This window comes from Mustelus asterias, chromosome 2 (genome assembly GCF_964213995.1).
Source record: "Mustelus asterias chromosome 2, sMusAst1.hap1.1, whole genome shotgun sequence".
Lineage (NCBI taxonomy): Eukaryota > Metazoa > Chordata > Chondrichthyes > Carcharhiniformes > Triakidae > Mustelus > Mustelus asterias.
The window spans coordinates 81250438-81273000 of NC_135802.1; the positions used below are offsets into that span (position 1 = coordinate 81250438).

The 22563-nt window shown below is 41.7% G+C and overlaps 1 protein-coding gene across 2 annotated transcripts in view; it reads right to left on the reverse strand.

The window, feature by feature from the left end:
- Positions 1-22563, reverse strand: part of LOC144509317 (uncharacterized) — a 201626-nt gene that overhangs the window by 86804 nt on the left and 92259 nt on the right. For both annotated transcript variants that reach the window (XM_078237978.1, XM_078237988.1), the window contains exons 7-8: positions 12191-12359; positions 2358-2509 (exon numbers count right to left, since the gene is read on the reverse strand). In XM_078237978.1, coding sequence (XP_078094104.1) covers positions 2358-2509; positions 12191-12359 — 321 coding nt within the window. The remainder of the gene's footprint in view (positions 1-2357; positions 2510-12190; positions 12360-22563) is intronic.

The following is a 22563-nucleotide window of genomic DNA, read 5'->3' on the forward strand; positions in this document are numbered from 1 at the left end:
ATCCTGGGATACACAAGGTCCCGGGGATTTATCTACCTTGATGCGCTTTAAGACTTCCAGCACCTCCTTCTCTGCTATATGTACACTCTTCAAGACATGTGTCAAGGAAAATAAATAAACTGGGCTATTTGCACAGTTGGTGTGTGTGGGTGATTGAGAACTCATACTGCGAGTGAGCCAGAATTTGGACACATTCTGCCCCCTCATACTCACACACCTAACACTCACTCAAACTTGGCCCCTTGACACTCTCTCACACCACCCCCACACTCACCCTCACGCTGCAGTATTGTCCAACCTTTTTGCGTGGTGACAGGGGAGAAGAGGGCAAGAAGGGTCATATTTCCAATTTTTTTTCACTCATGAAACTGATGAGAAAGATAAGTTCAGCGCATTAAACGTGAATTTTTTTTAAAATGGAGGAATGAAAAGGAACAACTTACCAAACAAAAAAAACAATAAGTCCTAAATACATATGAGTATGAGAGTGTAATAGAGTGAGTGTGTGTGTTTCCTGCATTCCCAGGCTCTGGCTGCTCATTCATTCACCCTCGCCTACGATGAGAGTGGATGTTGGTGTGTGTGGGTGATTGAGAACTCATACTGCGAGTGAGTCAGAATTTGGACACATTCTGCCCCCTCATATTCACACACCTAACACTCACTCAAACTTGGTCCCATGACACTCTCTCACACTACCCCCACACTCACCCTCACGCCACCCCAAACACTCACCCTCCTCCCCTACATTCTCTCTCTCCCCTACCCCTCCCATCACACACATTCTCTCTCTCCCCCTCCCCTCACACTCACTCACTCTCTCTCTCTCCCCCTCCCCCTACATTCACTCGCTCTCCCCTCACACTCACTTTCTCTCTCCCCTCACACCCACTCTCTCTCTCTCCCCCACTCCCCTCACACTCTCCCACCCTCCCCACTCACCTCGCAATCTCTTTTCCTCCCCCTCCTCTCATACTCTATGATTTTATGATACATGTCATGCCCAGAAAAAGCAGGACAAATCCATTCTGGCTAATTATCTGTGACCATTGAAGCATCAGCAAAATGCTGGAAGGTCTCCTGAATGGTGGCTAGCACTGCTGCCTCATAGCACCAGGGACCCGGGTTCAATTCTGGCCTTGGATGACCGTCTGTGTGGAGTTTGCACTTTCTCCCCGTGTCTGTGTGGGTTTCCTTTTGGTACTCCCGTTTCCTCCCACACTCCAAAGATGTGCAGGTTAGGTGGATTGGCCATGCTAAATTGCCCCTTAGTATCCAAAGATGTGTGGGTTAGAATGATTAGCGGGGTTATGGGAATAGGGCCTGGGTAGGATGCTCTGTCAGCGTGTCGGTGCAGACTCGATAGGCTGAATAGCCTCCTTCTGCACTGTAGGGATTCTATAATTCTATGATTCTAGTGAGGCTACAGATATAAGGTCAGAAGTTCATCTTGGGGCCAAGGTAGCAAACAGTCCGGTTCCGCTTCACAGAATTTCCAGAGAGGGATAAGTGTGACGTGGATGTTACAGGAGGTGGTGGAGAAACAAGGAAGTTCAGGGATGGAGTTCCACAGCATAGGGCTAGAGAGCTGCCAAATAGTGGGATAAGGGGAGTGGGGGGTGCACGAATCCCAGTCCAAGCTGTAGATCTGGTGTTGGCTGTGGGCAGTGTTGAATCCCAAGCTACGTTGAACTTTACAATCACTATCATCCAGAGGTGCTGCAGCTTCTTACTTCTGCGTGCTTTTGGGGTAACTCATCAGTTAACAGATCAAGCAAACAAGTTTCCTCCTGTGGTTTCCCAGACATGCACCAGTAAATTTCCAAGTTACCGACACACAAGCCATGATTTTCCATACAGCAAACGAATGAATGGAAAAATGTAGAATTTACACACAATTTTCTGATTTGCACTCCTGAAAGTAGTCTACGTGACAGTAGCTTGCAAAGGAAATGTGCCCGACTATGTCATGAAGCAACTATTCATTCCAATTATCAATTCAAATTTCAGGCTAGATGGGCAATACTGATTTATACTTGTTCTATTGAAACTGCCATGAATATAATCTTTCTATTTTCTGTTATCCTTTCATCTCTTTTTTCCACAGCTGTAAATTTGAATAAAACCAGTAACTTTAGCTCCTGTTGACTTGTTAGATAATTTTGCTGAGTACTCTTCTCCTTCACACAGTCTACTTTCTAACTGTTTATCCCCTACTCCTTTTTAAATCTATTCTGTGCACGATGAAAAAAAGCCAAATTCATTTTTAAAAATAGATACATTAAAGAAAATATAGAATTGTTTTTATCTCTAATAAGAAATCCATTAAACATAAATCAAATACAACTGTTTCCTACCTGATGATGGCTGGTTTCGTTTACTGAAACGAAGATTGAGGGATGGCTTCCAAGGCATGGCCCACGGCACAGTCTTCAACGTGAATGTGCATTTTTTAGCATTAAACAGGGGTAGAAGTGGTGAGACGTCTGTTAACCAGCGGCCGATGCGTCTGTAATTATGAATTGTAAAGGTCTGTGTAACGTTTTGGTAAATCAAAGGAAAATAGAGGTGAAGGAAACACAAGCCTATTTGCTCAGAGCTGCTCCTGCTCTTCAACGCACATTCTATAAAATTATAGTAGAAGAGTGAGCACAGCTCTGAGGAAATTCCTGGCTTACATCTACAGCTTGCTTATAGAAGACACATCAGTGCTCACTGGATAACTGGCATTTTGAACATTACTGAGGTGGTATTCTTCTAAATCTTTCCAATGATTCAGTTGGGTAAAAATCCTGTCTATAGGATGGAACAATGAAGCTCCCCGGTTCAATACCGAGTTACTGAGCAAGCTGGTCTGAGACTATATCACCAATTTGCAATTTCATGTTTTCCTCATATTTTAGTTGAAATATTAAAAAAATTATCAATTGGTATCACTGAATAATCACATAATTTTGAAATATCCTAGTAACCTGCATAAAAGGAAATAAAAATGCATAATAGAAAGCAGCTTATTGTACCATTTTATGTACGTTGTTTAGTATTTTAATTGTGTAAATGAATTGCACCTATTTGATAACAAGAGTGTTGATTTTGGATGCCTACAAAATGGAATCAAATATGTTCTTTAAGATAGTGATGGGCAATCTAGACTAGTCAGTGGGCTGCCAAATTGAAATTGGGCTTGTTCACTAACCATGACCCCATGAATAAGAATAAATACATTTAATACACGCCAAATATTTCATAATGAGTTATGGAAAATGCTTAATCATTTATAATTTAACAGAATCATCAACTTCAAAAAGCAAAAACAAAATAAATATTTACACTTTGGATGCAGAGGGGGCACACAGCTCTTAGTCAATGTCATGTGCAATCAGCATGCACCTCACTTCACTTGCCCTTGCTATACGTGCGTATCACTTCAGTCATAGGAAAGGAATCAGCGGAATGTGGGCAACCCTCTGTGCGTGCAACGGTCAACCAAAAGACTCGTGAACTCAGAACCCAGGTGGGCTGCTGTGGTCCCTGGGCTGCAGATTGCCCACCACTGCTTTAAAGGTAAATTGTTTTAATTTTTTTTTTGCATAATTTTTCTGCAATGTTTCACACCACCTCCTCTCTTGAAGGTGTTGATACCTTGCTGGGATACAGATCTTCTCTACAGAATTCCCACTCACCTGAAGAAGGGGCTTGCAGCTCCGAAAGCTTGTGTGGCTTTTGCTACCAAATAAACCTGTTGGACTTTAACCTGGTGTTGTTAAACTTCTTACTGGGGATACAGATCCACAGGATTGGTGACCCTACAGTGCCTCATCAAAATGAAGGCTTGCAAAGCTGAAGTATGCAACAATTTCACTTTTGTAATTTGGCAGTATCACGCACAAAGCAGATTATGTGCTGTTTCCACCTCCTCGCACTGCTACAGAATTCCAAATGTTCCTCAATTCTCTCTCAAATACATTTTCTTAACCAGTTTTATTCATCATTATATTTTCTGTGCATGAGAATGTCCAAATAAAGATAAATCATAGACAAATTTGTAGAGTAGATTTTGGACAGGCAGAAAAAGAGAGAATGTAACTTGTAGTGAAGGTACTTTCACGATGCCATTAGGCAGGGAGTTCCAGGATTTTAACCCAGCAACACAAAGCACCAGGGATAATATCAAAGTCAGGAAGGTGTGGGACTTGAAAAGCAATGTAGAAGTGATGGCATTCCCATGGACCTGCTGCCCACGTTCTTCTAGATGGTGAGGTTCATGAGTTTGGGAAGAACTGCCAATAAAGCCTTGCCATGTGCTGCAGTACATCCTGTAGTTAAGATAATCTGCAGCAACACTATGCTGGCGGTAAATGTTTAAGCTGGTGCATGGGGCGCTGATCAACATACTGCTTCATCCTGCATGCATTGAGCTACTTGTGTGTTGTTAGTTGCACCCGTCCAGTGCAAATGGAAAGTTTACACACTGATAACGTTGGTAGTAATGACATTAATTGCTTGCAACAATTTCTTTTTTTAAACAGTTGTTGATGGCAGTACACCCTCAGTAAAAAAATACATTTATTTCTTCATACCTAATCAGCTGAGTGGGCAGACAAATGCCACTATGCCACAACACTGCATTTGTTCTATAATTTGGTGCAGATTCATCTCCCCTGCAACTGACAATCAAACAAATCACACAGAAATAAAGGATGGTATAAAATAAAACTCCTGTGCGATTCAATATTTCAGCCAGCAGTATGCAGACTCTGACCATCACACTGCTCAGTTCTCAAGTCTCTCATCCAATTACATTGCCATCTTGCATATTTTAAAAAAACCATGACATTCCTTAATTGACCATGGGCAATGTCGTGGGCAATTTAGTTCGTATGTTATAAAAATAATCCTGAAATGCGTATAAATATGTTACTTCTAGAACACAACTTGTTCCTTGGGTATGCTTTTAACCAAAGAACTGTGATGTAGATTTTTCAGCTTTCCCCAAATTATTGTTTTTTTTTAAAATACATTTACATGACGGCTCAACATTGTCATTACATAAAAATGCAAAACAACTTGGTTTCTTCAAACTCTGGATGTTACTTGCTACATTTACAATTACAGTCAATATTTACAATATTCATTACGTGTCAAACACATATCAAGGAACTTTTCACATCTTTCAGCCCCTCCGTGTACAATCACTGAAGGATCTTAAGCAGTTGCCTTTCTGGAAGCTGCCCCAAGCTTTACAGTGGCACATTCCAAAGTCCAGGACAACCTGCTGAGGGACAAGCTGCAAGACTCACCCCTGGACAGCTCTTTGCACTGGAAGACCAACAAGGCAGAACAAAGAGGTCATTCACTGAGTTGATGGTCCTAAATCCACACTCGCTGTTCGTCTCAGTGTGCTTCCCTGAACAGAGTTGTGTGTCATGGGACTGCTCAAGAAAAACCTTGACAAAAACCACAATGGGTGAAATTCTCTGGCCTCCCAGCTGCGTGTTTTCCGCCAGCGGGAGGTGGTGCGTTCTTTGCTAGCAGTGGGACTCTCTGGTCCTGCTTCTGTCAATGGGAAGTCCCACTGATGTCACTTGACGCTGGCAGGAAACAAGCGGGCGAGGGTGGTATCCCGTGATATCGAAGAATCCTACTGGCGTGAACAGCCAGAAAATTCCGGCCTATATCTTTTTTCAGATCTGCTTTGCAAAGACAGAATAGTCTCTTCCCCACAACAAAAACCTCGAGGACAATATGCAGAGGTGCGAGACTCTGAGCATGCAGGAAGGATCTGATGGGGAGGGCCCTTCTCAGCACCAACTAAGCTACCTCTTGGTACCCATTTGAAAGTTCTGGCTATGAAACATTCTGCCAATGACATTGACAGTCTGCTTAATGAACAATCTAAAAGAATTTGCCATCTCCTTTTCCCACAGGGACTCGAGGATATTACATGCAGACCACTGCCTGATGGACTTCTGGTTTTTGGTGCTTTCCTGCATAAATTCTCCATGAGCACAGGAGATACAGCACGATGACTGGCACATTCCACAGCAACATGGGCTGATCCAAATCTTTTGCACACTGGGAAAAGATAGAACCTCAGCATGTAGTGACTCTTATTATTTATTTATACTTGGTCTAATGATGACCATGAAACCACTGTAGATTTGTAAAAACCCAATTGATTCACTAATGCCATTTAGGGAATCAAACTTGCCGTCCTTTTCTGGTCTGGCCTACATGTGACTCTAGACCTACAGCAATATGGTTGACTCTTAAATACCCTCCGAAATGGCTTAGTAAGCCACTCTGTTGTATGCAACCACAACAAAGAAAACATGAAAGAATGAAACAAGATTGACAGCCCGGCATCAATCCAGGCACAGGAACAACAACAGCAAACCCAGCCCTGTCAACTCTGCAAAGTCCTCCTTACTAACGTCTGGAGGCTTATGCCAAAATTAGGAGAGCTGTCTCACAAGCTAGTCAAGCAACAGCCTGACATAGTCATACTTATGAAACCATACCTTACAGATGATGTACCAGACACTTTCCTGGGTGTATCCTATCTCACCAGCAGGACATATTCAGCAGAGCTGAATGCACGGAGGTGTACAGTCAGGAGGGAATTGTCCTGGGATTCCTCAACCTCAATTCTGGACCCCATTATGGGTCCAGGCGCCAGGTCAAACATGGGGAAGGAAACATCCTGTTGATTACCACATACAATCATTCTCTGCTGATGAATCAATACTCCTTCATGTTGAACACCATTTAGAGGAAGTACTGAAGGTGGCAAGGGGGCAGAATGTACTCTGGGTGGGGGCCTTCAATGTCCATCACCTGGAGTGGCTCAGTAACACCACCACAGACCAAGCTGGCCAAGTTCTAAAGAGCATGGCTGTTAGACTGGGACTGTGGCAGGTGATGAAAGAACCACCAAGAGGGAAAAACATACTTGATTTCATCCTCACCAATCTACCTGCACAGATACATTTGTCCATGACAGTAGGAGTGACCACCGTACCGTCCCTGAGGAGACAAAGTCCTGTCTTCACATTGAGGATGTCCCCCATCATGTTGTGTGGCACTAGCACAGCTCTAAATGGAATAGGCTTTGAACAGATTTAGCAACTCAAGACTGTGTATCCATGAAGTGCTGTGAGCCATCAGCAGCAACAGAATTGTACTCAACCATAATCTGTAACCTCACGAACCAGCATGTTCCCTATTCTACCATTACTACCAAGCATGGGGATCAACTCTGATTCAATGAAGAGTGCAGGAGGGCATGCTAGGAGCAACACCAGACATACCTAAAAATGTGGTGTCAAACTAGTGAAGCTACAACATAGGACTATTTGTACACGAAACAGCAGAAGCAATAAGTAATAGACAGAGCTAAGCAATTCCACGACCAATGAATCAGATCTAAGCTCTACAGTCCTGCCATGAATGGTAGTGGAGAATTAAACAACTCATGGAGGAGGCTGCTCCAGAAATATCCTCACTTTCAATGATGGAGGAGAGAAGCACATCTCTGCAAAAGATAAGGCTGAAGCATTTGCAACAATCTTCAGCCAGAAGTACCAAATGGCTGATCCATCTTGGCCTCCCCTGAAGGTCCTCAGCATCACCAATACCATGATTTACCAAGGTTCCTCAGGCAACACCTTCAAAACCCCCTAACACTACCATCTAGGAGAAGAGCAGCAGATACCTGGGAACACTAGTGCCTGGAGGTTCCCTTCCAAGTCACTCACCATCCTGACATGGAAATATATCGCTGCTCCTTCACTGTCACTCCCTCTCTTACAGCACAACGGGCACACCTACGCCTCAGGACTGCAACAATTCAAGAAGGCAGCTCACCATCATCAATTAAGGCAATTAGGGATGAGCAATACATGCTGGCCTAGCCAGTGACACTCACATCCCTTAAATGAGTTAAAAAATATTGCATACTGAAGATCTATATCCAGCTTGATACAGCCACAAACAATAATGGCCACCAGGACGACAGTGACGTTGGGTATGAGTTTTCCCCATTTGTCTAAAGCTTTGTACATTGTATCCTTGCAGAAACAGACCAGTTTTGTTCTCCAGAAAAAGCAGATGATGGCACAGGTGATCACCACAGTGCAGGGGTGGGGTATGGGGCAGGCCTGCGCCAAGTACAGCAATGCTGCAAGTGCCTGGCACCTGATGACTCGGTTCTTACCCACAATGAAGGAAGCATTGCGCCCACATGCCAAGTCTTTGTTTTATCATGGCCACACACTCATTTCAGTTTAGGTGCGTGCCCGGCCCCTCCAAACCATATCCCAAACACCTCTAGGTAATCTAACCTGATGGTGAAGGGAACCAACGCTACCTGGGATTGTCGCCCCTCTTATTCAGCAAAACATCTGAACACCATACAAACATGAAAGGGGAGGGAGGACAGTCCTGCCTGACTCCAGATTTGGTTGGAAAGCTTTGCAGCTCTGACTAAAGAGAAAATACTGTGGATGCTGGAATCTGAAACAAAAACAAAGATAGGAAATGCTGGAGAAACTCAGCAGATCTGACAGCATCTGTGGAGAGAGAATAGAGTCAATGTTTCGAGTCAGGATGATCCTTCGTCAGAGTTCTTTTGGTGAAGTAGGGTTAGGAATTGGGGAAATAGTTGGTTCAGGCTGAGTATACATAACTGATTCTCAATTTTAAAGTCACATTATGATTTTATTTTTATATACGGTACTGATTATCAGAGCTGCAATCTGTTCAAAAAGACATCAAACCAAGGCCCTGTTTAGCTCAACATAAAAAAGGCACTATTTTAAGAAGAGCATTGAGTGCTCCCACTGTCCTGACCTAAATTTATTCCTCAATCAACAAGCAGATGAAGAGGTCATTTAAATTATTACTATTAGAACCCTATGCACGCAGGACTGGCTGCTGCGCTTATCTACGAAAACATAATGACTACACTTGGACCAACTAAATACATACTTGTGTCTTCACAAAGGAGAACACAAATAATGTAATAGAAATGTTGGGATCATAGGATTTAGTGAGAGGGAGGAACTGAAGGAAATTAGTATCAGTAGAGAAATGATGCTGGGTAAATTGATTGGTTTGAAGGCCAATATATCCCCAAGACCTGATAATCTATATCCTAGAGTACTCAAGGAGTGGCCCTAGAAATAGTGGATGCATTGATGGTCATCTTCCAAGATTCTGTAGATTCTGTAACAGTTGCTACAGATTGGAAGGTAGCTAATGTAACCCCACTATTTAAAAAGGGAGATAGAAAGGGAACAGGGAATTATAGACCAGTCAGCCGGACGTTGGGAATGGGGAAAATTCTAGAGTCCATTATCAAAGATGTTATTGCAGAGCTCTTGGTAAACAAAGAATTGGACAGAATCAGCATAAATTTATGAATGGGAAATCATCCTTGACAAATCTACTGGAATTCTTCAAGGATGTAACTAGTGGACTTGATGAGGGGGAGCCAATGGATGTGGTTTATTTGGCTTTCAACAAGTCCCACATAAGAGATTAGCATGTAAAATTGAAATGCATGGGATTAAGGGTAGTGTATTGAGATAGACAGGAAACAAAGAGTAGGAATAAATGGGTCCTTTTCCGAATGGCAGGCAGTGGCCTGTGAGGTACCATAGGGATCGCTGCTAGGACCCCAGCTATTCAGAATATATATTAATGATGTATATGAGGAAACTAAATGTAATATCTCCAAATTTGCAGATGACACAAAGCTGGGTGGAGGGTGAGCTGTGATGAGGTTGCAGAGATGCTTCAGTGCGATTTGGACAGGCTGAGTGAGTGGGCAAATGCATGGCAGATGCAGTATAATATGGATAAATGTGGGGTTATCCACTTTGGTAGCAAAAACAGGAAGACAGATCTGAATGGCTATAAATTAAGAGAGGGGAATGTGCAACGAGACAAAGGTGTCCTCGCATACCAGTCTCTGAAGATAAGCATGCAGGTGCAGTTGATTGCACCTGCATGCTTATTGCACCTGCATGCTTAAAGGAGGAAAATGTTATGTTGGCCTTTGTAGCAAGAGGATTTGAACCTTGCTGCAATTTTGATCTCTTTATCTGAGGAAGGATGTTCTTGCTGCAGAGGGAGTGCAGAGAAGCTTTATCAAACTGATTCCTGGATGGCAGGTCTGATGAATGCGGAGAGATTGAGTCAGTTAGGATTATATTCTCTGGAGTTTAGAAGAATGAGAGGGGATCACAGAGAAATCTATAAAATTCTAACAGAACTAGACAGGGTAGATGCAGGAAGGATGTTCTTGATTGTGGGGTTGTCCAGAACCAGGGGTCATAATCTAAGGATAGGGAATAAACCTTTTAGGACTGAGATGAGGAGAAATTTCTTCACCAGGTGAGTGACATAGAATTCACTATATATAGTGATATAGCCTATAGAATTTCCTGCCACAGAAAGCAGTTGAGAGTTAGATATAGCTCGTGGGCGATGAAGATCAAAGCTGAAAGGGGAAGGTGGGATCAGGAGTTTGATGACCAACCATGATCATATTGAATGGCGAAGCAGGCTCAAAGGGCTGAATGACCTACTCCTACTTTTATATTCAAGAAGTGCTTAGGGTGAAATGAGTACTATATAAATGCAAATGTTTTATTTTCATTAAATGTGTACACAGAATTGAATTGAAGCATTGCCAGGAAGTATACAGCAAGGCCTTATATGTTTCTGATCAATCTCCCATTTCATAATTTCTTGATTGCCTTAGTGCCCAAAAATCTATCAACTTTGGTTCTGAAAACACGCAAAATACGGAGCATCCAGAACGCTCCAGGATAAAGAATTCCAAAGATTTGCAACCACCTGACTGAAGAATTTTCTCCTCATTGGAGTCCTAAGATGGCCGACCCCTTATTCTGAAACTCCCAAGTTTGTCAAGTCCTCTAAGAACTTAAAATGTTTCAATATATACTATATACAACAACAGCACAAATAAGCTAAACACCAAGTTTAAGAGGCCTTTCATGCTCTGATATCATTTTATTCACTGAAGTGTAAATAATATTGGTGGCGTTAATCCAACGTTTTTGGATTAAAAGAAAGTTCTGTGGAACAAACTGCGTTCTGGAATGAACATATCTGTGTGCAAATGTCGGGGAGCAACACAGCAGTTTCCCCTGGTCCCTTTCCTGTTATCGTTGAGTGATCACTTGTCTGGTTGGAGCTTCACCAATATTTCAAAGACAATTTAATCTCCCTGCCTCAACATCATCTAAATGCACAAAAAGCCCATTAGTACACTGCTGGCAAGTTTATTTTCAATCTCTATGAGACCTTCAATGTCCGCACAAAAACAAAATGAGGACGATTACAGAGCGAGTCTGCTAAGTACGGAATCTAACTGAAAATATGTAATCTCAGACAACAATTTACATTTAATTTTCACATCTACATTCCTGCAGGAGAATGGGGATGAGAAAAATATCAGCCATGATTGAATGGCGGAGCAAACTCGATGGGCCGAGTGGCCTAATTCTGCTCCTACGTCTTATGGTCTTAGGTTTGGAAAGTAATAAATTTAGCTATAATTTACTTTCAGAACTCAAACTCCTGAGACTTTAATAACCGATTTCTGCACACATTGGTAAGGCTGCAGGAGCATTGCATGCAGTTTTGAACACTCATCACAGTAAGGATATTAGAAAGAATACAGTGAAGAATCATTGAAATTATGCTGGGGGTAAGTTAAATTTATGAAAAGAAGTTTGAAAAATTGGCTCCTTTTTTCAGAACAGAGCTGATTAAAGGAAAATCGAAGTGAGGTTTTGAGAGTAAATAGTGAAAGTTTGTTTCCACAAGCCAATGGTTTTTTGACAATGAGGCACAAACTCACAAACACTAGATGAATGTCAGGGAGAATTTAGAAAAACCTTTTTCCTTCACAGAGAACATGAAATGCTTTACAAGTGGCTACTGGAACAGAGGCTATAAAATTCTCTGAAAGGAAAATGGATAAATATTTCAAAATAAAGAGCATGAGTGGACATGCGGAAATGGGATTAAAGTAATTAGCTTCAATTTAAGCACTGATTTAGTTGTAATGGGCCAAATGGTTCCCTCAGAGCTAACTCCTATGATTCTGCGACTGCATATCAAACAACTTACATTCATACATTAAATGCTGGCTGACCTGCGGAATGGTGTAATCCATCTTCCTAGTTCAAGGTTGCAATATGAGCTATTCTGCACACAGCACACATAAAACTGAACCGTGTGGTCCCAGTGAGCACAGGTTTCATCTCTTGTTCCAGGGCATGACAATGAAGCATCAAGTTCTAGATGGTTATATGAAGATAGGTCTATGGAAAACAGAAAGAGATGCATCAATATCACTTGTTAACATCACATGGAGGCAGTAGCATAGTGATATTGTCACTAGGCTAGTATTCCAGAGACTCTGGGGACCTACGTTCAAATCCCACCCTGGCAGATGGTGAAATCTGAATTCAATAAAAGAATCCGGAATTAAAAAGTCTAATGAGGTCCATTGTCGTAAAAACCCCATCTGGTTCACAAGGAAATTTGTCATCCTTACCTGGTCGGGCCTACATGTGACATTGCCCGCAGCCCATGACCAAAAGAAAATTCAACTGGTTAGTCATAGAATCATACAGCATGGAAACAGGCCCTTCGGCCCAACTTGTCCATGCCGCCCCTTTTTTAAACCACTAAGCTAGTCCCGATTGCCTACGTTTGGCCCAAATCCCTCTATATCCATCTTACCCATGTAACTGTCTAAACGCTTTTTAAAAGTCAAAATTGTGCCCGCCTCTACTACTACCTCTGGCAGCTTGTTCCAGACACTCACCACCCTCTGTGAAAAAATTGCCCCTCAGGACCCTTTTGTATCTCTCCCCTCTCACCTTAAACCTATGCCCTCGAGTTTTAGACTCCCCTACCTTTAGGAAAAGATGTTGACTATCTAGCTGATCTATGCCAATGCTATGTCTTCTCACTGGTGTTAGTGCTTTCAATGCATCAAAATATCTCTGGTGAGAAGCACAAAAGTGTAAACAAAAAAGAGAAAAATAATTTTGCCAATTCCAAATGAAGTAAATGAATATTAAAGATAACTAAGAGTTTGGACAAAATCGAGACTATTGTTTGCCACAAAAACACATGAAGGGAATGTAATTGAAATGTTGATATAACCTATGCTGTAGCACAAAAAGATTCACAGGTCTTACAGAACTGAATATCTGAAAAAGAAAAAAAAACATCTTTCTTCCTTCATTGTCTCTATGTGTGAGCTTGATTTACAGATACTATCAGCTCCAAATCCTCTCTCCCTACCCAAACTGACAGAAAAATAAACTGAAGAAATTGAAACCTACTGTACATAGTAGCAGTCTCATGGGTTAAGGCCACCTTAAACTGAAGCTGACCCCAAATTGGGTCAGGTAATCTTCCAGCAACCACTGATGGTGGCCCAAAACAGGGTTATGCACCTTAAATAATGAGAAGTTTAATTCCTATTCTAAGAATATTCCTGCTCATTCTGGCTTAATCTTCTCAAGGGCAATTAGATTTAGGCAACAAATGCTAGTTTTGTCTGCAGTACTCATGTCACATGTCTTAATTTTTAAAAAACACATTTCTAAGGGCTTTTGCTGGCCTGCTATCTCATGACTTTTGTACTTACTCCCCTGCATCACCATCCTAGGCTTCAGTGAGGCCTGGTAAGAATAGTGACACAAATGATTCCCACAGAATGGGCAAATTACTTCCACTAGCATAATAGGCACTGGCAACTTTCCCAAATAATTGAAATAAGGCCTAAAGCCTTTACTAACATGCACAACAGATATAGATGGATTATTCCTTATTAACATATGTTTTTCTGCAACTCCTATATAAAACCAAACAGCAATCAAAAATAAACTCTATTTGAGGTATATATGTGATGATCCGTCACCCTTCTTAAACAGTAATCATCATTTGTAACAGTCCCCAAGCAGACGTTTTTTCATTTGCAGCATTTCTAATGAAGCTTTCTACATCTGTAAAGAACATAAATTATCCTATTATAAATTAATAAATCAAACCATAATTATATAGCCTGATGTTTGCAGGACAAGTAATGGGTTCCAAATGAGCCATTGACCTCCAAAAAATAAACAATATTTTTTGTGAAAAGATAACTGGTCCACATAAAACATTAAATTCAACATACTGCAAAATCACATAGTACAAAACATCATTAGTAAAAACAGACAAACGATCAGCAAATTATATTATAAAATGAAATTACCATCTCTTCCTATACCAGTCCTATACTGCAGTTCTCTACTTCTACAAACATAGAATCCCTACAATGCAGAGAGAGGCCACATGGCCCATCAAGCCTGCACCGACACCAATCGCACCCAGGCCCTATCCCCGTAACCCCACGTATTTACTGCTAATCTCCCTGACACTAAGGAGCAATTGAGCATTGCTAATCAACCTAACCCGCACATCGTTGGAGTGTGGGAGGAAACTGGGACACCCGGAGGAAACCCACGCAGACACAGGGAGAACATGCAAACTCCACAGTCACCCAAGGTTGGAATTGAACCCGGGTCCCTGGCGCTGTGAGACAGCAGTGCTAACCCCTATGCCACCATGCCACCCATTTACAAAAAAAATTACATGCCTCATAATATTAATTTTCCTTCAGTTTACCCTGTTATTATAGCCTTTCAAAAAATGGCACCTAGCCTTCTACTTGCTCCTCTTTCATCCTTCCTTTTGGTTTTTGAGAATATTCATTTCATATTGCCTATTCTTAAGTAGAGCTGCTCATTTGCAAACTTAGAGATCACAAAACAAACTGGATCGGTGGGGGTGAAATTTGTGACAGAATCCAGCAACACTAAGGTACCAATCTCTTTTGCCAGTCAGAAATTCCGGAGGAGGAACAGGCAGGCATATACTATGTATGTCCACAACCAGTGCTGAGAGTCTATAGCAGAAATAAGTTAATTTTGGTGGCATCAAGCATGGGATTAGAGGAGGAGGCAGGCCTCCACGAACTATCCCAACACAACAGCTAAGACAAATGGTGGGTGGGATTTTACAGCCTCGCTCGAGCAAGACCGGAAATTCCCGCCCGAGGTCAATGGACATTTCCGCTGTCCACCTGTTTCAACCTAATCATGGATAAGGATAGATCTGGTCCTCGGGTTGGAGCTCTGAACTGGAAAAAGGCCAAATTTGATGAAATGAGAAGGGATCTGGGAAGTGTGGATTGACGCAGGCTGTTCTCTGGTAAGGATGCAAATGGAAAGTGGGAGGCCTTCAAAGGAGAAATTTTGAGAGTGCAGAGTTTGTATGTTCCTGTCAGGATTAAAGGCAAAGTAAATAGGAATAAGGAACCTTGGTTCTCGAGGGAGATTGTAACACTGATTAAGAGGAAGAGGGAGTTGTATGAAATGTACAGGCAGCAAGGAACAGATCAGATGCTCGAGGAGTATAAAAAGTGCAAGAAGCTACTTAAGAGGGAAATCAGGAGGGCTAAATGAAGACATGAGGTTGCTTTGGCAGACAGAGTGAAGGAAAATCCAAAGAGCTTCTGTAGGTATGTTAGGAGCAAAAGGATAGTGAGGGATAAAATTGGTCCTCTTGAAGACCAGAGTGGTAGACTGTGTATGGAACCAAAAGAGATGGGGAGATACTAAATGGTTTTTTTGCATCCGTATTTACTGAGGAAATGGGCATGGAGTCTACGGAAATAGGGCAAACAGGTAGGGAGGTCATGGAACCTTTACAGATTAAAGGGGAGGAGGTGCTCGCTGTCTTGAGGCAAATCAGAATGGATAAATCCTCAGGACTGGACAGGGTATTCCCACGGTCCTTGAGGGAAGCTAGTGTTGAACTTGCAGGGGCCCTGGCAGACATATTTAAAATGTCACTATTCACGGGGGAGGTGCCGGATGATTGGAGGGTGGCTCATGTTGTTCCATTGTTTAAAAAAGGTTCCAAAAGAAATCCAGGAAATTATAGGCCAGTAGGTTTGACGTCGGTGGTGGGCAGGTTATTGGAAGGTGTGACAAGGGATAGGATCTACAAATATTTGGATAGACAGGGACTTATTAGGGAGAGTCAACATGGCTTTGTGCGTGGTAGGTCATGTTTGACCAATCTATTAGAGTTTTTCGAGGAGGTTACCAGGAAAGTGGATGAAGGGAAGGCGGTGGATGTTGTCTACCTGGATTTCAACAAGGCCTTTGACAAGGTCCCTCATGGGAGGTTAGTTAGGAAGGTTCAGTCGCTGGGTATACATGGGGAGGTAGTAAATTGGATTAGACACTGGCTCAATGGAAGAACGATGTGGAGAAGCCAGAGAGTGGTTGTGGAGGATTGCTTATCTGAGTGGAGGCCTGTGACTAGTGGTGTGCCGCAGGGATCGGTGTTGGGACCATTGTTGTTTGTCATCTATATCAATGATCTGGATGATAATGTGGTAAATTGGATCAGCAAATTTGCTGATGATACAAAGATTGGAGATGTAGTGGACAGTGAGAAAGGTTTTCAAAGCTTGCAGAGGGATTTGGATCAACTGGAAAAATGGGCTCAAAAATGGCAAATGGAATTTAACGCAGACAAGTGTGAGATATTGCACTTTGGAAGGACAAACCAAAGTAGAACGTACAGGGTAAATGGTAGGACTCTGAAGAGTGCAGTTGAACAGAGGGATCTGGGAATACAGGTACAGAATTCCCTAAAAGTGACATCACAGGTGGATAGGGTCGTAAAGAGTGCCTTTGGTACATTGGCCTTTATAAGTCGGAGTATCGAGTATAAAAGTTGGAGTGTTATGGTAAGGTTATATAAGGCATTGGTGAGGCCGAATTTAGAGTATTGTGTACAGTTTTGGTCACCTAGTTACAGGAAGGATGTAAATAAGGTTGAAAGAGCGCAGAGAAGGTTCACAAGGATGTTGCCGGAACTTGAGAAGCTGAGTTACAGAGAGATTGAATAGGTTGGGACTTTATTCCCTGGAGCGTAGAAGAATGAGGGGAGATTTGATAGAGGTGTATAAGATTTTGATGGGTATAGATAGAGTGAATGCAAGCAGGCTTTTTCCACTGAGGCTAGGGGAGAAAAAAACCAGAGAGCATGGGTTAAGGGTGAAAGGAGAAAAGTTTAAAGGGAATATTAGGGGGGCTTCTTCACACAGAGAGTGGTGGAAGTGTGGAATGAGCTGCCGGATAAAGTGGTAAATGCGGGGTCACTTTTAACATTTAAGAAAAACTTGGATGGGTTCATGGATGAGAGGGGTGTGGAGGGATATGGTCCAAGTGCAGGTCAGTGGGACTAGGCAAAAAATGGTTCGGCACAGACAAGAAGGGCCAAAAGGCCTGTTTCTGAGCTGTAATTTTCTATGGTTCACCTCTTGCCTGCTCCAATTCTGTGGCAGACAGGGCGGTAGAATTCCGGCGAGAGTGTCAGAATGTGTACTTAGGACAACCCAATATATAGCATCATTTACAAGACTTTTGTTAAGTTATTTCTAGAATACTATGTCCAATTCTGGTCCCCTTGCAAGGTTAGAAATTTTATAACCCTGGAAAAGATTCAGAAAAAGGCCATTCAACTAATACCCAGTTAATAAGCCATAGTTAGCATGCTCGGCTGGGGGAGTTGGGTCTTTTAACTGACTATAGTGCTGTGGCATCCTGCTGTTTTTTTCAGGCAGGAGAGTCTCCGACTGGCCCTTCAATTTCAAAACCCTAATCTGTGCCCATTCATTTGCTAATTTGGAGAAAAGCACAGTTTACTGAAAATCACAGGTTATTGTTTTGCACACAGTGCTGATCTCTGACCATTTGAGCCTGACAGCAAGGTTCAGAGGCCCAGAAGAAAATCCTATCCTTCAAATGCAGCATTTTGGTTTGGGCAACCAGATGTTGCGATCTGCCATTGTAAATTGAAATTTCTTTTTGGAAAAATAATATTAAGTATTGGCGCTGTGCGGGGTTGTGGTGGAGGGAGATGGGGCTGGAATCAGGAAATGTTTAGTCTTCATGCTGTAGCAGCCATCATGAACTGGCATGATGGATCACCTAGTCTTTCCTGTACATGGTGTCAGTATGCTCATATTGTGCGCATTTTAATTTTGAGCCAGGTTCTTAAAAGAATTACTGCCCAGCTTTGGACAGTTTTTCAGCAAGTGAGGGTGAACAATTGGACAGAAGGCTGGAATACTACCTTCCTGATAAATACTACATTACTTCATGTAATTTGTTCCATCAGAAGTGATTCAAATGGAAGAAGTATACGCCCAGATGTGTACCCACAAATTCACATAAGACAGTAATAATGCTATTATATCATACATCACATTTTCCATCCAAATGACTTTAGCATGAGCAAATACCAGAAAGTCCACTGTTACCGAGGTCCCCTGTCGCTATGGCCAATAGAAGGAATTTAAAGGTTAGTCAAATCCAGTCAATGCAATCAAGTGCAGACCAATCAATGCACTCTTCCTTGCCAGTTGATTTTGCCAAACTCATCACATTCCTCATTTCAGCCCGTAGCTACAGGAGTTGAAGGCCAACACAACAATTATTCTCCTGTCCTATCCATAACTCCTCAGCACAGATAGGAGTAGGAGCTCATTTAAAAATATCCAAATTAAGCTGAGAATGTCAGAGGGCGGCACAGTGGTTAGCACTGCTGCCTCACAGCTCCAGGGACCTTGGTTGGATTCCCAACTTGATTCACTGTCTGTGTAGAGTTTGCACGTTCTCCCCGTGTCTGTGTAGAGTTTGCACGTTCTCCCCGTGTCTGCGTGAGTTTCCTCCGGGTGCTCCGGTTTCCTCCCACAGTCAAAAGATGTGCAGGTTAGGTACATTGGCCATGTTAAACTGTCCCTTAGTGTCCCAGGATGCAGAGGATAGAGGGTAAATGTGTGGGATTGAGGGGATAAGGGCTGGGTGAGATGGTTGTCCGTGCAGACTCGATGGGCTGAATGGCCTCCTTCTGCACTGTAGGGTTTCTATGAATGTGACGGATCAACAGCAAAATAGTTGAGTGGACATCACCACATTCATCCTACCAAGTTAACACCAGTGATATTAAAGATAATCCAACTCTATAAAAATACTTTCCACTATGTCTTTTCATTGCTGGAGTAATCGGTATAACACCTAACACAAGAGTTGCACCTTCCAGGCAGCTTAATTTAGCCTGTGTTATCTTCAGCAATTCCAGTTAATAGCTTAAGTGGCAGTAAGCCAAATGTAAACTATTAATTTAAGAATACCCTCTAGAGCAAATACTAAGACTGCAGAGGACATAAAGTGACGTAATCTGGGGCTGAATGTGTTAAAAGGCAATCGTCAGAAAGCTGCCACTAGGTGACATCTAGCAAATAACACAAAAATGTTCAATTAGCCATATCACTAATGGCAGGCTTTATATTTTATAATAGAGGGTTAGATGTCAGTACTAAATTCTCCATGTGCATTACTCATAGGCCAATTGTGCTGATGTATGATGTGGTTACAGTCTGTGCAGCCATTTCAGTTTTAATTATGCCCTTCACCTTGCTAGGTAGCAGTCTAATGACCGGAGTGAAAACAGTAATTTCTCTGAAGAGTGCATGTCCTTAAATAATAAACAGAGAAAGCAAAGTATTCAATTAAATTCTGTGGGAAAACTCTTATATATATTTTTTTAACTATGCTTCCAGCTCTCAATTTCTTAACTGCTACTTCTATCAATCCTCTCTCACACTTTCAGAATTGTAAACACTTCTTCAATATCACCACATGATCAGCACTGTTCTTATGAGGAAATATCCTATTTTTCATGTCCTTCTTTATATCTGTATTTCCTCACACTTGGACCTGGAGTGTCGAGTTTGAAAACTTTCACCTGGGTGAAGCCACAGCAATCAGAAAGACTCCATTGATACATATCCCTTGGCATTAACAAAGTGAGCACCGGACCAATAGAAAGTGAGTCTGGGGAATTAACGATGGAAAGTAAGGAGATTGCAGGTAAGTTGAAATGATATTTTGCATCGGTATTCACTTTTGAGGATAAGGTAACATCCCAGAAATAGCTGTAAATCAGGAAATGGAAGGGAGAGAGGAACTCAGGAAAATTATAATCACCAGATACTGAGCAAATTGTTGGAGCTGCGGGCTGACAAGTCCCTGGGTCCTGGTGGACTTCATCTTAGCATCTTAAAAGAAGTGGCTAGTGAGACAGTTGATGCTTCGGTTTTAATTTTCCAAAATGCCCTAGATTCGGGGAAGGTTCCATCTGAGTGGAAAATAGCAAATTTAACTCCTTTATTCATAAAGGAAGAGAGAGAAAGCAGGAACTACTGGCCGGTTAGCTTAACATTAGCCATAGGGAAATGTTAGAAGCTAAGACATTATAGCTGGGTACTTAAATACGTTCAAGATAATCAGGCAGAATCAACATAGTTTTCTCAGAGGGAAACCATGTTTAACCAATTTACTGGAGTTCTTTGAAGAAGGAATGTGTGCTGTAGATAAAGAGGATCAGTAGATGTACTGTACTTAGATTTCTAGAAGGGATTTGATCAAATGCCATATCAAAGGTTATTATGGAAAATAAAAACTTGTAGGGGATAACAAATTGGTCTGGATAGAGAATGAGCTGATTAAGAGGAAACAGAGAGTTGGCATAAACGGGTTATTTTCTGGTTGACAAGAATAACGAGTGGTGTGCCACAGGGATCAGTGCTGGGGCCTCGACCTTTTACAGTTTATATAAATGGATTGGATGAAGGGACTGGCTTTATGGTTGCTAAATTTGCTGATAATACAAATATAGGTATGAAAGTAAGTTGTGAAGTGGACATGAGGTGGGTGCAAAGAGAAATAGATAGATTACGTGAGTGGGCAAAGATCTGGCAAATGAAGTAAAATGTGGTGAATTGCCCATTTTGGCAGGAAGAATAAAAAACAAACATATTATCTAAACGGTGAGCAAATGCAAAGTTCTGCGATGCAGAGGGATCTGGATGTCCTAATGCATGAATCGCGAAGATTATTGTGCAGGTGCAGCAAGTAATTAGGAAAGCAAATAGAATGTTATCGCTAATTGCAAGGGAAATTGAGTATAAAAGTAAGGAGGTTATGCTTCTTTTATACAATGCATTGGTGAGACAACATCTGGAGTATTGTATACTGTACTGGTCTTTTATTTACAGAAGGATGCAACTGCACTGGAAGCAGCTCAGAGGAGATTTATTGGACTAATACCATGAATGGGAGGGTTGACTTATGAGGAAAGGTTGGACGGGTTACGTTTGTATCCACTGGAATTTAGAAGACTAAGAGGTGACATGACTGAAACATACAAGATCCTGAGGGGTTGACAGGTTAGATGTGGAGAGGATGTTTCTCCTTGTGGGAGAACAGTGACAGGGGTCACTGTTTAAAAATAAGAGATGACAAGAACTGTTTTCTCTCAGAGCACGGAGAGTCTTTGGAACACTTCCTCATAAAGCAATGGAAATGCTCTTTGAATAATTTTAAGATAAAGCCAGATTCTTGATAAGCAAGGGGGTGAGAAGTTATCATGGATAGATATAAAGTAGAGTTGAGGAGACAATCAGATCAATCATAACCTTATTAAATGGTGGGCCAGGTTCATGGTGTGGGTTACCTACTCCTTCTCCAAGTTCATATGTTCATATAATACCCCTATTACACACCGATGATACCGTGTTTTCAGCAGTATCAATCTGTCCCCTCTTTAAAAATGTTACTAAAGTTATTTGAAAATAGACATTACAACAGATGTTATAACAGATTCTACTCCATTTATTTTCCTGAGGAAAAGTTGTACATAGCTTTTGTTTTTCTTTGAAAGCATAAAGTGGACATAACATTAACTAATCCACATATCCACTCCTCCTTCACAGTGATTTTTTATAGTGTCTAGCTTTACTTGAGGCAAGGTCAATTTTGGGCTTGTATATTCCATGTTAAATGGTTTGCTTTCATTTGCATTGTCTTTGCTTCTCAGCATTTTGAAGCTCTGACTGTTATCTATATATTTAAAAAGGAGAACAGAATAATTCCACAGAACTATTGACCAATTAGCTTAACATAAGTGGTACAAAAGATACTTGAATAGAAAATAATCTAGAAAGTCAGCAGAGATTTCAAATAGAAAGGTCATATTTTACCAACCTTATCGAATTCTTTGAAGAAATAAGGGATAGAGTAGACAAGGGAATGTAGTAGGAGCAAGATATTTGGATTTTCAAAAGGCCTTCAATAAGCTACCACAAGTAGACCCATGACTAAATTCATAACACGCAGAGTCAGGGGACAGCAGCAGAATGGATAGCAATTTAGCTATAAAACAGAAAAACAGAGTAATGGTTAAGGGTAACTCTTCAGATTGCCAAAAAGTGGGGAGTGGCATTCCTGATGGATCAATGCTGGGACTGCGGTTAGTCATAATTCATACCAATGAATTGGTCTAGGGATTCAAGCCCAATTACCAAATTTGGAGACAGCACAA